We start from the raw sequence: 18,993 nt of genomic DNA, 5'->3' as shown, positions 1-18,993 counted from the left end.
TAAGTTGCTGAGGCTGACTCTAAGTGCCTCAGCCTCCGAGCCACTGGGATTACAGGCATGCACCGCTGCACCCAGCAAATCCACATTTTTGAAGGACTTATTCACTGTTTGCTGGCCAGTGCCACCACTTTTGCCTCTGGAAGGAACACAGGTCACACTGAGTGCAGATCACCTGGGTTTCATCCAGGAGCAAGGCCAGCTTGAAGAGTGGATAGAAACCTCTCGGGGCCAAAAATTCAGAATAAACAGATGTCCACAGCCCACACCCAGCAGATGGAAACATATCTTTGTTTTCATAGTCTTGCCTAGAAAGCCTGCTGACCCCATGCTTTCCAAAACTCAGATTCCAACAAGATAAAGTTGAGTCCCTTGTCAAGTGAAACTGTAAGCAGTGTGCATTGAGACGGAGCCGTCTCCAGTCTACTCACGCATGCAGTCTCCTCCGTACCAGCCCGCTCTGCATTCTGCACAGTAGAAGCCCTTCACGTAGAAGTCATCCAGGGTGCCCCCCCACGAGCCATTCCGGCAGCTCTTGCAGTTTTCAAAAATGGTACAACCTGAAACATTTCCAAGAAGAGCCTTAGTCTCCATGCTTGCAGGTTCCGATGGTCTGCGGGAGAGACATACATGCACCTGCTCAGAGCCCTGGCTCTCCTAGGGGCATCGGGACCTAGCACGATGCCCACAGTCATTCCAAGAAGATGCCAGGCTCACCAGATTTAGACTAGAGAATTTAGGAGTGATCCGAACCATCCTTCCCAGATAGTGGTTGATGTTTAAAGCAATAAGAAATCACTCAGAGTAAAAGAGAATTGATCAATATAGTGTAATTTTTTGTCTTTATAGAAATATTCCATGTTTCTGTGGAATAGTTAGAAAATCATGACAATCAAAAAGAATTCAATTTAAAAAAAAAACTAAAATCCTAACATCTAGCCAGGTGTGGTGACACATGCCTATAAGCCCAGCAAATTAGGAGGTTGAAGCAGGAGGATTACAAGTTTGAAGCCAGTCTCAGCAAGTTAGCAAGACTCTAAGTAACTTAGCGAGACCCTGTCTCTATATAAAATACAAAAAAAGACTGAGGATGTTGCTCAGTGTTTAAGCACCCCGAGTTCAATCCCCAGTATCAAAAAAATAAAATTACTAAAAGAGCTGGGGCATATAGCTTAGTGCAAAGTGCCCCTTGGTTTAATCCCAGCATCCCCACACACACACACAAACACACACACACACACACACACACACATACACACACACACACAAATATCTTATGACCTAGAGGATTCTACCACTAATACTCTTTCTCTGCATGTACATATACACACATCATTTTAAAAGCTAGGCTTATAACTATATTCTGTTCATCCTCTTTTTATAACTCACTTTTTAATTTAATAACAGATAGTAAATGTCTTCCTGTGTTATTAGACACTCTTCTATGACATATCTCTCTATACCCAGAGTTTGCCACTGAAAACACCCCAAGGCCTGACATTATTCTCACCCTCAAAGTGTCAGGAAGCCCCAACCAGCAGGCCACACCACAGGCACTGAGAAATCCCCAGGCATAAATCTTTCAAAATTATGGTCTCTTGAGGGGCTGGGAATAATGAGGAAAGGTATAAATAATTCTTTCCCATTCATCAAAAACAGAGCTAATTTCTGACTCTGCCATTGTCCAACCAGGTGTCCTTGAGCAAATTCTTTAAAGTCTTCATGCCTAGTGCCCTCACCTGTCAAGCTGGGAATAAAAATTGCATTTACCTCCTAAGATTGTTTAAAATTAAATGAATACAGGTAAAGTGTCTGGCACATTAGTAAGAACTTCCAAGGTGTGACTATATACTATTCTGTTCCCCCATCACCCCACCTGGCTTATCTCTATGATGGCCAGTGTATTAGTCAGGGTTCTCTAGAGGAACAGAATCAACAGGAAGTATGATTATAAAAAGGCGATTTATTAGATTGACTTACACAACCAGAAGCTGGATAGTCCACAATGACCGTCTGCAGGCTAAAGAGCTGGAAGAACCAGCAGCTAAACAGTCCAAGAGGCAGAAGCCCCAGAACAAGAAGTATCAACAGTGCTACCCTAGTCCCAGACCAAGACTTCTGGAAACTACCTGGAGAATCACTGGCAGAGTCTGCTTTGGAAGAGTGAAGAAGCGAGAGTCTGATATCCTCAGATAATTGAAGCAGCAATCAAAAACCCGTTCAAGAAGAATGGAGTTTGCATCTGCATCGGCTACCTTGTTCTTCCAACTTTATTCCATCCAAGCTACCTCCTACTGAACAGTGCTGCCCATACTTAGGGAGGGCCTCCACTTCAGTTCACTATCCCACATGCCAATCATTCCTAGACACACCCTCATTGACACACCTGGAAGCCTCTTAATCATCCACATCTCTTAATCCAATCAAGCTGACAATTCAAATTAACCGTTACAGCCAGTATCATGCTTAATTTTCACTGCCTATGACCTGTCATCCTATAATAGACTCAAGTCAAGAACATATCTTGCTCAATATTGTATTCTCAGCACCTAATACAGTGGTGGCACACAGGAAGTGCTCAATAAATATTATTTGAGTGGCTGAATGAACAAATGAACACCTAATGAACTGCTCCTAATAGCATGTCCTTCAGCATCAGTGTGCTTCTTTACTGTCAACAGAAATTAGGTTTGTCATGAACCTGTGATGTGCATGTTTGCACGTGCTTGCGTGTGTGCATGTGGGTGTGTGTTTATGTGTGTTCCACAGAAAAGCCCTCCTTCCACGCCATCCTGAGTTTCCTTCTCTCCTACCAGAGAAGATGAGTTGCTAATATGATTCATCAATTCCGGTAAGTCATATGGCGTAAAACTGAGTCCCAACGGTGTCACCGTGCCTTCCAGAAGGCCAGCCTCCCTCACGTGCCAAGTTCCTCTTTAATTCCCTATTCACTATGCCACCGAGGAGGCAAATGGACTCAGAGTCTGCCCTCAATGGCCCTGCCAACTCTATTTCTTGGCACAGCAAGCCAGGGTCCTTAAGGAACAAGCCACAAAAACCAGTCTAGTGACTTAGATGAGCAAGGCTATGTTAAAAAGACAGGAGGGAGCACACGGATTACTAGAGGGGCCAGAAGACCAGCTGCAGAGCTACACGGCAAACCGTACTGTCCCACTGAGGACCATGGTGCTGCTGGATGCTGCTGGATGTCACACTGATGTCCCAGCCATTGGTGACCTTTCTGGTCCTGCACCACCACCAATGATCACTGTCTACCATAATGATAGAAATGCAAACTAAAGCCATACTGGATTCCATGTTCCACCTAGGAGACTGGCAAACACATTCCGTTGTAAGGCTTTGAAGAAACAGCACCCTCGCACACTGCTGGAGTGAGTGCCAAACGTACAGAAAAGGATGTGGCGAAGGCTGGAAGATGACATGCACTCCCCATGTATCCACTGATGGCTCTGCTCGGATTATATCCCATGATGCACTTTAAAAATACTAAATGGCGTGTGCAAAATGTGTCCACTGCAGTGTTGCACATACAGTGACCACCCCTAATCTGAAATCTGAGGTCCAAAATGTTCTCAAATCCGAAACTTTTTATACACTGACATGATACCACAAGTGTAAAATACGACATCTGACCTCATGTGTGACAGGTAGTGGCTAAAATGCAGGCGTACTGAAAATATTTTGTAAAATTACCTTCAGGTTGTAGGTAAACGGTGGATATGAAATTTCATGTTTAGACTTAGTTACCATCTCCAAGATATCTCATCATGTAGACCCAAGCATTACAAATCAAACAAATAAAAAATACTTCTGGTTCCAAGTGTTTTGGGATAAGGAATACTCAACTCATAATAACAAAAGGTTAGAAACAACCCAAAGTCCATAAACTGTGGTCATCCACACAATGCAGTTATAGCAACTGTAAAAAAGAAAAAAAAAAAAAAAAAGGAGATGGCTTTATATTGCTGTGGAGTGATCTCCAGCTTTTTGTGGAAACAACAAGATAACATTGTTTGTAGTATGCTGTCTTTTGTGTGACTTGGGGAACGATAAATAAATATACATATACAATTGCTTATATTTTTCAAATATAAAAAGCAGTAAACCAATCTATACACCCAACAGGAGGCGGTGCTGGGAACTGAACTCAGGGCAGCCTCATGCATGCTAAGTCAATTCTCTACCACCGAGCTCTACCCCAGCCCCTTTTTTATTTTATGAGACAGTGCATCACTAAATTGCCCAGACTGGCTTCAAATGGATGACCCTCCTGCCTCTGCTTCCCAAGTAGCTGGGATTATAGGCATGCCCAACCGTGCCCAGCTCCAACAACTGATTTTGATTGGGTGGGAGGCTAGAGACTGAACCTAGGGCCTCACTCATGCTAGGCAAGCACTCTACCACCGAGCTACAATCCCAAACCCATCACTGATTTTTTAAATGCAGTATTTTCACTACACTTACCTAATGGGATATAGTCTAAGGTCAATATAACCATAAAGAAATCATAACTTCATTTAGTGACCTTATTGTTAGTATTAATAGCTCTACTGTTATTTTTTCACAATTATATTATGTCATAAGATACAATAAATAATTAGGTTAGTATCAATAAAAAATAGGTTGTTGAGATGAGAAAAAATTAAAGGCATAAATAATCCTGAATATCACATAGATTCATTTTTAAAAAATTACATTTGGTAGCTCCATTCACTAAAAAGAAAGCAAACCAAAAAAAAAAAAAAAAGCCACCACCTAATAATAATGACAATCCAATAGCCAGGAACACGCCAGGGTCCCAGACTGTGGTCTCAGGGCCCAAATTCCTTGAAGAAATGACTGTTTCCAGATGTGGGCAGAAAATGTCCGAGTCAGAAACGCATTGTCTTGAGAGATCAAGGAAACCTACGACGGGTGTGGCTGTGTCAGAAGAACACAGAAGGACCTGAGGGGCCTCCCAGGGTCCCAGGTGCATGGGTTAAGATGGACAATGACTGACACTGATTCAACTGCATATGTACATAAAAATGCAGAAGTCCATAACGACACACAGAGGATCCCCTCTCATCCGTGGTGACTGCTGGGGACATCTGCTCACTATTCTAAAAACTTAGTTTTAGGAGATGGCCTTTCTTCTTTATCTTGCCTTTCCTTTGGGGGTAACCAAATAGTTGATATGGGACAACCTTTCGTTGGTTAGCACAGTGATCGGTCCCAGCATCGTGATGGCAGACTTGGGTGCCTCCTACGTGAAGCCATGGTGCCATCCAGCACCATCTCCGGTTCTCTTACATAAGGCCTATCAGACGCTGACCTCATGTCATCTTATAGCACCAGAGTTCATGCGTGTGGTTACTCAAAAGTAAGCACTTGGCTTTGAAAATACTGAAAATTGTTCAGAGACTCCCATATCACTGCCAAGGACCCTTCGTGTAGAGACCCAGGCTTTACTCTCAAATTTTCCAAGGAAATTTGAAGGCATTACTCTATCATTTCCCTGCAAACCACACTCACCCATCAAGGAAATTGGGGCAGTGGATTGCTTTTCTGGAAACGAAAAGTACAAAATTTACGCTGAAGTCACTCCTATTTTAAAGCTCGGCATTACTCTCTTCCATGGAGAAAGGGATTAGAAGGATTGTTTGCAGATTTGAGCCCCATTTTCTTTCCTCTTCCATAGCTCTGCACGGAACAAAGTCCCCGGTGGTAAGGTGGTAATGAGCACCATTCTCTGTTGTTAAAAGAAGTGGAAATGCAGAAATGAAAGGAATTCCCCAAGCCCGTTTTTTATATCCTTTCATTCTTCAGTCTTTGGAAAGCTCATTTGAAAAATCTTAATATCCTCCTCTGACCTGGCCTAAAGGGGGAAAGGTGGGACTCTGGGAGATGTCAGAAGCATAAGGTGGTAATACTTTCTTGCTTTTCAAGCACCAGGAAAATGTCCAATGAGTTGCCGATCACATCAGAAACATTATTCACTATGACGCTCAGTCCACGTTGGCCCCGCCCAGCTGAGAACTTCAGCACAGTTATCAGATCTATAACTGTTAGAAAGAATGTCTCACGGCCATAAGGAATGAAATTATGGCATTTGCCTGTAAATGGATGGAACTGGAGACTATCATGCTAAGTAAAATAAGCCAATCCCCCGAAACCAAAGACAGAAAGTTCTCTCTGATATGTGGATGCTAATACACAATAAGTGGGGCAGATATAAGTTTGTTGGAGTAGAATAGAAGTTCAAGAGGAATGAAGAGAAGGGACAGGGGATGGAACTAGGAAAGACAGAGGAATGAGCCAGACACGGAATGAACATGTGAACCAGTGAGACTCCATATCATGTACAACCACAAGAATGGGAAGTCATACTCCATGAATGCACGCTATATCAAAATACATTCTACTGTCATGGATGTCTAAAAACAAAAAGAACATCACAGTCCCCTCGATGGGGGGGGCAGGAGAGCGTGGTGGTACACAAGTTCAGGTTCGGCCTTATGTAAGAAAATAAAATATAGGCAGGGGGGCCTGGGAAGGCCCCGTCTCACCCAAAGACACTCCTGTGACTGGACCACCTCCCACCATCCCACTCAGCACTCAGAGCATCATCCCTATCTTCTGCTCTCTCCTTCCCTTCTCTCTCCTTCTCCATCCAGCCAATCCAGGGGTTAGTCAATTCCACTGCCTAATGACCCAAATCCCTCCACCTCTCTCTACCCATTGGATTTTTACCTTTATTATTAAGGTCCCCTTATTTCTCTTCTGCCTCAAGTCATGTCCCACCTCTTCTCAAAAGATCTCCAATGCTGGTCAAGAGCAGTGGTGCATGCCTCTAATTCCAGTGACTCAGGAGGCTGAGTCAGGAGGATCATAACTTTGAGGCCAGCCTCTGCAACTTAATGAGGCCCTTTCTCAAATTTTTTAAATGTTCTCTTTTTTAAATTATTTTGGGCATGTATTTCAGTAGTAAAGCATCCCAGGTTCACTCCCCAGTACCACACACAGACACACACACACACACACACACACACACACACCAATCTACAAAACTAGCAAAATATCTTCAGGATTTAGCCTAAAATTCATAGCATGGCTTACAAAACCCTTCCTTCCTTGAGACTGCTTTCTCTGATCTCCTCTTGTCTGTCTCTGTCCCTCCATCTCTTATCACATATCACTTCTGCCAGACTGAGCTAATTGCAATTCCTGAAACTCATGCTTACTCTTGCCACAGGACCTTGGCACACGCTATACCCAATCCCCTAGGCCTTTGGCATCCTCAGCATGCACATCACCTCTTCTAATAAGTCTTCCCTGATCTTCCCTCTACTAAGCCTCATTCCCCTCACAGCTGCCAGAGTCCCCTCTATCAGGCAACTCTGTGGCACTTATGTAGTGCTGTACTGTAGCTGCTGTTGGCCATCTCCCCACCAGGCTCTAAGCTCTGCAAGTGCTGGAATACATCTGGTCTTTTTAACCTTTGTATTTCTAGTAGCTGACATGAGCAGCTCAGTCTGCTTGCTAAATGGATGGATGAGCACACGAATTCACGGTGCACAACTTTAACACGGGAAAGAGGACCAGCTCCTCCACTTCCTTGCCTGCAGTGACCTGGGCTGAATCGTGTCCCTTTCAATAATCCAGGCACCACGGCCTCCGGAGGGCCGCCTGCAGGACTCGGCAGCACCAGGGCACCTGAGCTCGGCCGCCCGCACGCACCTGGGTGGATCAGGCAGGAGTCGCACTCGTGGTCCTCGTTCCTGCAGCAGGGGATGGTGTAGCCCACGACTTCCCTCTTGCCAGGGCAGACGCACTCAATCTGATCGTATTCGCAACACTCGCGACACATGATATTCCACTCGGCTCCGGGGCAGGCTTCGTTGATGACTGTGTATTCTGAAAAGGAAAACCAGCGGGCGACGATGGGGCCCGTGAACATCCACTGCCAGGAAGCAACCTCGTTCTGCTAACGAAGGTGCTGCCCTCCCTGTGCGCCAGAGAAGACCCTGGGGATTCTTCCCGGGCAGTGTCTCCAAAGGGAGACCACCTACCCCAGGGGCGTTCAAACCATCCGCGCCAACACAGAGGAAACTTAGGACAATGGTTATTCAATTATTTCTGTAGAATTTTTATTTCAAAAAATCATGTTCAAGCCAGGCACAGTGACTCACGCCTGTAATCCCAGCGGCTCAGGAAGCTGAGGCAGGAGGAGCTCGAGTTCAAAGCCAGCCTCAGCAACAGTGAGATGCTAAGCAACTCGGTGAGACCCTGTCTCTAAATAAAACACCAAAAAGGGCTACGGATGTGGCTCAGTGGTTAAGTGTCTCTGAATTCAATCCCCAGTACCCCCCCCAAAAAAAAAATCATGTTCAGATATATTTATAATCTAAACAGATTGACCGTAGAACATGTATATAAGTTACAAACACATATACATTTCTTAGGTGTCTGTGTGTTTTGTTGTTGTTGTTTTGTTGTTTTGCAGAGCTGGGGATTGAACCCAGGGCCTCATACATGCTAGGCAAGCTCTCTACCACTGAGCTACACCTCATTTCTATTTTTGTTGGGGCATTTTTTAGAGTTGCGTAGATTGTGCACTGAACAACTCCAAGGGAAATTATCCAACTGCAGAACTATAGGGTGCAGCCCTGCATAGTGTCATCAAAAAAAAAGTTTGGAGATTATTCTGTAGACGCGAGGCCGTTCAAGTGCAAGGCTGATTGCCAAGTACAGACTATGTCATTGCTTCCAAAGTTGGCTCTTCAATTTTACAGCGTGCCAATTTTGTAGTATCTTCAAAGCTAAAACCAACAGAAAAGACAAAAGTACCTTAATTAGTATGTTTGGGAGAATTTCAATGTTTTACAAGGGTGAACTCATTAACCCAACTTCATTCAGTTCCCCAAGTACAACCGAGCCTTCTTTCCCGTGAGAAAGCAGCGTTCCCTTTTGAGTAGGATTTTTTTATTCCTTGTTTTTTATTTTCTTTTTTGATATTTATATACCTTAAGTAAAAAAAGAAAATCATCTGGCAAAATCTATAAGGGAAATCAGTCAGAGGTTGTGCAGAGGAACTCAGACTAAAGAACAAAAACCTTCCAGCTTCGATGGGCTTGTCTTTTATTCCCACTCTCCATTTCTAAAAATCTTGGACAAAGATTAGGATTAAAGCAGAAAGGGGTCAGATATGTGAGGAAGATATTGAGTCTGGCTAAGGTACTGAGAAGCCTTCACCAGGGGCACCTGGCATGCTTCACAGACCCATGAAAACTAACCCTGGCATCTGCAGTGGCCTCTAAATCCCTGACTCCGTAGCTTGATTTTCTGTTTCCCTCCCCAACACTTGGAATTCTGACGCAGGGTTGATCACTCCTAATCTGCCAAGTGGAGTCGCTTAAAGAAACTATCACCCTCTACCCTCAACCTCAGGTCATAAGAAGATTCTAGTAGCATGAAAAGGCACCACTTGCATAAGGGATAGTCTCCAAAATTGGATAAATTTAGTTTTATGGAAAACTTACTTTCTTTCCTCATTTTGAACAAATATCAGTGGACCAGCAAAGACCCTCAGCCTGGCATTACATGGGCACAAATCACATGGCCTAGTCACTGTTGAGTCTTCTCTTCCCTCTCCTTTCTATGAGCAACTTCGGAGAGGTCACCGTGACTTACTAGCTGAGCTTACAGGCTTCTGTTACCTGCCAAAGTGACTGACCTCTAAAATCTAGATAAGAACTGAATGGTTTAAAAGAGAGAAAATAAAACATAGATGTGAGTCTCCATGATTCTAGGCTTGGCAATGGATTTTTGGATAGGATACAGAAAGCATGAACAACCGAAGAAAATAGATAAATTCAACTTCATCAAAATTAAAATCCTTCTTGCATCAGACATTATCAAGAAAGTGAAAAGACAGCCCACAGAACAAGAGAACATATTTGCAAATCATATATCTGATCTGAGTTTAATATCCAAAGCATTTTTAAAACAACTCTTACAACTCAGCCACAAAGAGACCAATTTAAAAATGGACAAGGGACTTGAATAGACATTTCTCCAAAGAAGAGATACAAGTGGTAAATCAGCACAGAAAAAGAAGCTCAATGTCACAGGTCATTTAAGAAACACAAATCAATGCCACAATGAGATACCACTTACTGCAATGGCTATAATCCAAAAAAAAATTTATAAAGTGTTCGCAAAAATGTAGAGAAACTAAAACTCTCCTGCGTGGCTGATAGAAATGTAAATGATGCAGATACCTTGGAAAACAACTTAGTGGTTCCTGTAAAAGTAAAACACTGAATTACTGCATGACCTGACACTTCCACTCCAAGAGATATATCTAAAACAGTGAAAAGAGAAACTCAAATATACTTGCATGCTAATGTTTATTCACAACAGTCAAAAGGTGAAAACAACCAGAGGGTTCATCAAGAAATGAATAGAGAATCAAAATGAGGTAGGTGTAACAAATGGAATATTATTCAGTCATAAAAAGGAATGGAATACTGATACACACTACAACACGGAGGAACCTTGAAATCATTACTCCAAGTGAAATAAGCCACACAAAAAAGGCCAAATATTTCCAGGCACAGTGGTGCATGCCTGTAATCCCAGTGACTCAGGAGGCTGAGGAAGGAGGATTGAGAGTTCAAAGCCAGCCTCAGCAAAAGCAAGGCTCTAAGCAACTCAGTGAGACTCTGTCTCTAAATAAAATACAAGATAGGCTGGGGATGTGGCTCAGTGGTTGAGTGCCCCTGAGTTCAATCCCTGGTACTAGAGGAAAAAAAAATGGCAAATATCATCTGATTCTATTTTTATATGAAATATGTATAATAGGCAAATACATAGAGACAAAATATATTAAAGAGGGTAGACGGGGGGAAGGAGGAGCGGGAGAATTATTGCTTAGTGGTTACAGAGTTTCTATGTGGAGTGATGAAAACATTTGGACCTAGGTGTGATGCTTCCCCAACAGAGTGAATATAATGAATGCTACTGAATTGCACATTTAAAATGGATAAAATGGCAACTCGTTTTACATAGATATTAACTTGTATGTTTCCCGTATTTGGAGAGCTGGCTCCCTCCCTGCTGCTCCAACCTTCTCTTAGCCACTGTTTCCTACTTTCTATAAGTGTCTCAAAACCGCCAAGCTCTTGCCAGCCCCAGGTGGAAGAACTGGCTTATCCACAGCTCTGTCCCAGCTAGGAGGCCTCGGTATAAATGAGACCTGTTCAGAGAGGGCACCCTGGCCTTCTCTTCTGAAACGACACCCCACAACTCACGGCCATGGCCTCTGTTATAGCTCCTACTGACTGTCTTTGAGCCTTTACCATAACTGATCATCATTTCCGGTCACCCTCCACACCCACGGGTCCTGCCTCCTCAATCGACTTCAGATCAAAAATATTTTTCCCTTTGTGCTTGTTCTGTTTCTTCTTATTTCCTGAACAGTATAACAGCTATTTACATTGTATTAGGTATTATAAGTAATTCAGAGATCAACTAAAGTATATGGGAGGATGTGTGTGGGTTATATGCAAATATTACCCTACTTTATATATGGTATTTAAGCATAAGCAGGTTTTCATATCTGCAGAAGGCCCTGGAATCCCTGTACTTCAGGTGCTGAGGGGCTGAAGGACTTGCTCATTGTCTGCCTCCCTTGTATGACCACAAACCAGTAGGAACCACAACTAGACCACAGCTGCTAGTACAGGGCCTGGCACACAAGAAGTGCTCAATAAATAACTTGTTGAATGCCTCTGGTCTTAACTCTAGAGCTACCTTCCCTTTGAAAGTCAAATATTTCCACCCATTGCGTCCAGTGGGGGCCATGAGGCAGGAGAGCTGGCTTTGCCCTTAGTTTGCTGATGTCAGAAGGAGGGTCCTTTCCTCCCTTTATGAAGTGCTTGGAACTGCTGGGGGTCCAGGCTGCCTGCCGTGGACCCATATTCCTCCTCTCCAGCCTCGTCCAACAGTGTGCTTCCTCCACTCTCCAAATAGCAAATACCCCCATGGGACATGGCTCATGTCTACCCTTCTCCATTTATTCATCCTGGGGCAAGCACTGCGTGCTTCTAGGTGTTCTATGACTTTATAAATATGAATAACTTCTTGAGGGGGCTCATTTCAGGATAAAACTCATTTGCAACTTTTAAATAAATTGCAAATTTTAATATAAAATTTAAACCTCAACATGGAAAGCCAAGTAAGGTATGCAAAGCCTAGTCACCACCCCCACTCCTTCCCCACAGTAGCAGGTGTGTCTACCACCACACTGGTTGCCTCTCTTTTACCCAAGAATTAGCCTCCCCTAAAATACTTTATTGGTAGGTCTCTTTATTTCAATGAGCAAGGCCCACCTGTACCCCTCTTGAGACTATGCTATAACTTTCTAGTTAGGGTACATCTCAGCCTAAGGAAATGATCCCAAGAACACCTGCCAAAAGGGATTTTGCACATGCAACTGACTGAAGAATTCTTGAGATGGGGAGAATATGCTATATTTACCCAGGTGGGATCAAGGTCTGCGAAGACCCTTATATAAGAGGAAAGCAGGAGGGTCGGAGTTAGGGAAGGAGGTGCCCAGACAGAAGCAGAGTTTGGAGTGATGTGCTTTGAAGATGGAAGCAGAGATTCCTGACCCATGGAATGCATGCCAGCTTCCAGAAGCTGGTAAAGACCAGGAAACAGATGCCCACCTCTGCTCTAAGAAGGAATGCAGACCTGCCTACACCCTTGATTCTGGCCTTGTGGAACTCATGTCTGACTTCTGACCTCTATAATAGAAGAACTGGAAGGGAATCCATGTATGCTGTTTGAAGTCACGATATCGTGGTAACTTGTTACAGCATCAATAAGATACTAAACTTACTGATGTCTTCTCAAAAGAAAGGCTGATCCACAGAAGCCATCTAGCCACCCTGTCCTTATTTCCCCTACTCCACCACCAAAGCATGAGTGAAATGATGAAATCATCTTCCACTCATGAGTATTTACTGTCACCTGTGTCCAGGTAGGAGGCTGGTGCTGGAATGCAATGGAGAGGAAAACACCATCCCTGACCTCCTGGACTCACAGCTTAGGAGAGGAACAGACATTTGTTAAGTGGACCCACAAATACATAATCGCACAAGGGTAGGAAACTATGAGGATGATGAATAGTCATGAAGGACATTAGCATCGAATCTACTGACCTCACAGGGTTAGGGAGGTTTAAATAAAGAATTGCAGGAAGAAATTGATCTATTGGCAAGACTAAGACCACTTCCAGGAATATGGTGGTGATGGATGGAGATGATGGTTTTGATGGTTTTGTGACTTGGCCTTTTCCCCTCTGGTCTCACAAGTCCACCACCCTTCCTACTCCCCCAGCTTGAACAGAGACAGGAAAGTACCCCCAAAATGGACGTGTAAGAAATAAATAGATACATAAAATACCCTATGAGAAATATTTCAACTTGACAAGCTAAGGAGATTTTAAAATGCAATAAGCAGACAAGAGCAACGTTCGGGACTTTTGTCCCCCCCTCCATTTATTAGAATTACATTCGTGGAAAGGGCACATTGACCATTTGGCTTCAGCTGTACAAATTGCAGGGAATTTCAATATGGTGCTAAGGGCCAGTTCCAGAAACTAAGATGGAGAGAAACAACAACAGCTGTAAAAGTTATGGAATGTTTTCTGATATGTATGCTAAAGCACTTTGACGTTTCAGTAGAGAAAGTACTTTATATTCTTTGTCCAATTTCATCTTTGAAATGATCCAAGGAGGTTGGTAATACATTTTCTTTTACATTAAAAGCATTTACTTTGACCCCTTCACTTTACCAGGGAGGAAAGGGCTAGGTAGGGAAGAGAAGGATTTTTTTTATGGAGGCAAAATGCCAATCTTTTTGAGGGAATTAATTCTGAGGGAAAAAGAGAGGTCCCCAGAATTCCAGGGCTGTGGGGAGGTGAACAAGCTTGCTCCTGGGGCCAGGGGAGAGGCTAGACCAGCCTTCAGTTCTGCCAGATACGAGAGCTGAGCAAACTTGCTTTACTTTCCACATTTAAGAACAGCCTTGCAAAAGTGGCCAATGAGTGTTCTACTGTAAGTGCTTCCAGTCAATGAGCATCAACGAACACAAAAGCCATGAACCTCACCCTGGGATAAACGGAGACCCTGGATGATTGAGCCATTGCCATGATCACGTAGCAAAATCAAGCTTATGGAGGGAGTACTAAGTGCCCAGGTGGTCCACTCCCTGCCAACCCCTCCTTTGGAATAAATATGTATTTCTTCTTCATCAAACACTTGGAGACCTCATTATCAGAGTAATTTTAGGTTTGTGACAAAATGAAGTGGAAGACAGAGAGATTTCCAATATACGCCCTGTCCCCACCCACCTGCAATCTCCCCCCATTACCAACAGCCCCTCCACAGTGAAGCAGTCATTACCACTGATTGACCTACAGTGACCCAAAGTCCACAGTTGACAATAAGGTTCACTCTCAGAGGTGAGCACTCTGTGGGACTGGGACACAGGTATGTGGCATGTATCACCACTACAGTATCACACAGTACCTTCACTGCCCGAGAAATCCTCCGCTCTGCCTGGCCCTCTTTCCCCACTCAAAACCAAAGCAATGGACCTTTTAGTACCTGAAGAGGAGGAGAAGGAGAAGGAGGGGAGGAGGAGGAGGGGAGGAGGAGGAAGAGCAGGGGGAGGAGGGAAAGGGGAAGGAGGGGGAGGAAGAAGAAAAAAAGAGTTCTTTGTGAAACTTTTGGGAAATGAAGAAAAGCATCAATAAGGGAATAAAAAGTATTCACAAAAACAACCAACATTTTGACATCTAACCTCAAGCCCTCTGTTTTCAGTGGACATATATACATCACATGTATGAATGGATGTGTAAACCCAGAGTCTTCTGGCCTCTCAAAATTGGTAATATGATTTGTTTTAGAAATTGTTTTTTTTTTTTTTTTTTGTCCCCTTTACTTCTATCACGGGGATTTTCTCTTGACTTGAAAAGTCTTCAAAAGTCAGTCATTTTCTCTAGCCAGAGCAATTAAACAGACCAAGGAAATTAAAGGGATACGAATTGGAAAAGAAGAACTCAAACTATCCCTGTTATCACTGATGACAATGATTATATATTTAGAGGAACCTGAAAATTCCACCGAGAAAACTCTTAGAACTCATAAGTGAATTCAGTAAAGTAGCAGGTTACAAGATCAATGCTCATAAATTTCAATGCTTTTTATACATAAGTGATGAAATCTTCAGAAAGAGAATTAGAAAAACTACCCCATTCACAATAGCATGGAAAAAATAAAACACTTGGGAATCAATCTCACAAAAGAGGTGAAAGACCTGTACAATGAGAACTACAGAACACTAAAGAAAGAAATTAAAGAAAACCTTGGAAGATGGAAAGTTCTCCCATGTTCTTGGATAGGCAGAATTAATATTGTCAAATGGCCATACTACCTACAAGTGCTATACAGATTCAATGCAATTCCCAATTAAAATTCCAATGATGTACCTTACAGAAATAGAGCAAGCACTTATGAAATTCATCTGGAAGAATAAGAAACCTAGAATATCTAAAGCAATCCTCAGTAGAAAGAGCGACGCAGGGGGTATCGCAATACCAGATCTTCAACTCTATCACAAAGCAATCGTAAAAAAAACAGCATAGTATTGGTACCAAAAATAGACAGGTAGATCAATGGTACAGAATAGAGGACATGGACACAAACACAAATAAATACAATTTTCTCATACTAGACAAAGGGGCCAAAAATATGCAAGGGAGAACAAGATAGCCTCTTTAACAATGGTGCTGGGAGAATTGGAAAACCATATGCAACAGAATGAAAATTAAACCCCTATCTCTCACCCTGCACAAAACTAAACTCAAAATGGATCAAGGGACCTCGGAATCAGACCAGAGACCCTGCATCTTATGGAAGAAAAGTAGGTCCAAACCTTCAACTTGTTGGCTTAGGATCAGACTTCCTTAACAGGGACCTCCCATAGCACAAGAAATAAAGCAAGAATCAACAACTGGATAGATTCAAACTAAAAAGCTTTCTCTCAGCAAAGGAAACTATCAGTAATGTGAAGAGAGAGCCTACAGAGTGGGAGAATATCTTTGCCAATCATACTTCAGATAGAGTGCTAATTTCCAGAATCTATAAAGAACTCAAAAAACTACACCAAGAATACAAATAATCCAATCAACAAATGGGCTAAGGAAATGAACAGACACTTCACAGAAGAAGATGTACAAGCAATCAACAGATATATGAAAAAATGTTCACCATCTCTAGTAATAAGAGAAATTCAAATCAAACTACCCTAAGATTTCATCTCACCCCCAATTAGAATGGCGATTATCAAGAACACAAGCAACAATAGGTGTTGGCGAGGATGTGGGGAAAAAAGGTACACTCATACATTGCTGGTGGGGCTGCAAATTAGTGCAGCCACTCTGGAAAGCAGTATGGAGATTCCTCAGAAAACTTGGAATGGAACCACCATTTGACCCAGCTATCCCACTCCTTGGCCTATACCCAAAGGACTTAAAATCAGCATACTACAGAGATACAGCCACATCAATGTTCATAGCTGCTCAATTCACCATAGCCAGATTGTGGAACCAACCTAGATGCCCTTCACAGTTGATGATGGATAAAGAAACTGTGGCATATATATACAATGGAATATTACTCTGCCATGAAGAATGATAAAATTATGGCATTTGCAGGCAAATGGATGAAATTGGAGAATATCATGCTAGGTGAGATAAGCCAATCTCAAAAATCTAAGGATGAATGATCTCACTGATAAGCGGATGAGGACATATAATGGGGGGTAGGAGGGGTTAGTGTTAGGTTAGGGTTAGGTTTAGGGTTAGGGATAAGGAGGGTGGTAAGAATAGAGGAAGGAAGGACTGTATAGAGGGAAAAGAGGGGTGGGAGGGGTGGGGGGAAGGGAAAAAATAACAGAATGAATCAAACGACATTGCCCGATATAAATTTATGATTACACAAATGGTATGCCTTGACTCCATGTACAAACAGAGAAACAACATGTATCCCATTTGTTTAAATAATAAAAAAAGTCAGTCATTTTAAATTGCTGCATAATTACCCTGTATATGTAAGGGCTCCCCTAAACCCCCATCCCCCACTTTTTTTAAAAATCAGGTTAAACAACTCATCAAGAGCACATGGGGCATCATAAGCTTCACCCAGTCCTTTCTCTGAACTTCATGCTTAGGAGCAGCCATCTTGGCATCTCTGTATCCAGAATGGGAATCCATTTTACATTAGTCCAGTCCTGGTTCTTGGCATAATTCACTTTGAAAAAATGTAAGTTGCTTAACCTCTTAGCCCAGTTTTATGAATGCCAAAGCAACCAAGACAGGCTGACCAGTGGGCATGGGTCCCATGTATTTGATGAGTGAATGAATGAGGGAGGGAAGGAAGGTTGACAGTCATGATCGCTGTCATCGTCATTATTTTGCACACAGTTTAACTGCCCTGGGACGTGCAGGCGGTTCACTTCAAGTCTCTCTGGCACTGATCTGTTTCTACTGTTCAAAGGATGGACAGACAGTCCCTCCAACATGGGGCGTCCCAGGCAGGGGGCAGGAGCAGCACGGTGACGTGGTCTCCAGGCACAAGGTCTTCAACATAATATATTAAGAAATATGCCACCATGCTGGTAGGAAGGTCCAGCTGAAAGCCTCAAGATTCTTTATGAAGACAAGGGGCAGCCTGTTCCATTCCTGATGGAAACATCACTTGCCAGAGCAGAGGCCCCAGTCAAGACCACCCCAGAAGGTGGCAAAGAAGGGCACTTCATCAGGTACCAGATCCTCTTCCTTGATGTTAGACCCTGCTTTGAATCTGCCAAAAAATCCCACAGTCCTCCCATTTGACCTCATTTAATAAAAATTCTACTGAGGGCTTTTTTTTTTTTTTTTTTTTTTTTTTTTTCTTTTTAACCATCTTGCATTTTATAAGTCTTCTGAGACCAGAAAGAGGGAAAAAAAGAGGCTGGAATGAGAGGGCCATACGATTAGGCAGCTGCCAGCTCCTCTCTCATCCCTGCTCTCCCGCCCTCCTCCTGGGCTGCTGGACTCACCACATTGATGTCCCAAACAGCACACAAACATTCCTGACTGCTGGAGGGTCCAACTGCCAGCTCGAGGGACCGAGAACACACAAAGCCCAGGACAGACAGAAAATACTGAGTCAGAGGTGATGGCGTGCTTCTGGGCACCCTGGTGACTCCATCCTTCCTACTGAGCCTTTGAGAGCCTCCCTGTCACCAGAGTGACCCCCCAGTCCCAGCCTGTCTGGCTCTCACCCTGGGTGATCTCTGTCTTGCCCCTTATTATTTTTAGCAAAATAATGACAACTAGAAAGCAAATGACCTGTCGCCACCACTGTGGATGCCAGGGCTGTCATTGGGTTCCTTCAATATCTGGTGTCACACATCTTGTACAAAGGGGAGGGCAAGGGGAGGCAAAACACACCAGTGCCCTCCTCTCTTCCCTGCTTTACCAAGCACACAGCTCCATGCTGCGACTCCGCATCTTACTCCTCTGCTCCCTGTTCCCACCCCCCACCAGGGCTGTCTCTGAGTCCTGGGCACACTGGAGCCCAGCGCACTGGATCCTCACAACCAATCAAAGTGGGTTATTATTTTCTTCACTTAACTGATGAGGAAACAGAGTAAACACATTGCCCCAGATCACACAGCTTGGGGGTAAAAGAAGAAAAATGAGAACCCAGCTCTGACTGGGGCAAAAGTCTCCTTCTACCAATGCAGTAATATGTTGATTTTCAAGAGTTGACTCTTCTGACTTTTGAGAAGAAACAGCATCAATAAAATATAAATATTTGGGAATCAGAATGCCTCAATTTGAATCCCAGCTCTAGCAGTGATTATGTGACTTTGGGT

General features: G+C 43.3%; 1 protein-coding gene across 1 annotated transcript in view; it reads right to left on the bottom strand.

The window, feature by feature from the left end:
* Positions 1–318: 318 nt before the first annotated feature.
* The window catches only part of LOC306640414 (inactive serine protease PAMR1-like), a 30,236-nt gene continuing 11,561 nt past the window's right edge, over positions 319–18,993 (bottom strand). The window contains exons 2-3 of the mRNA XM_079104674.1: positions 7,738–7,914; positions 319–557 (exon numbers count right to left, since the gene is read on the bottom strand). Of these exons, the coding sequence (XP_078960800.1) occupies positions 421–557; positions 7,738–7,914 (314 nt within the window). The 3' untranslated portion in view covers positions 319–420. The remainder of the gene's footprint in view (positions 558–7,737; positions 7,915–18,993) is intronic.

This window comes from Sciurus vulgaris, assembly GCF_902686455.1.
Source record: "Sciurus vulgaris genome assembly, chromosome: 11".
Lineage (NCBI taxonomy): Eukaryota > Metazoa > Chordata > Mammalia > Rodentia > Sciuridae > Sciurus > Sciurus vulgaris.
This window is presented reverse-complemented; position numbering and strand designations above follow the sequence as displayed.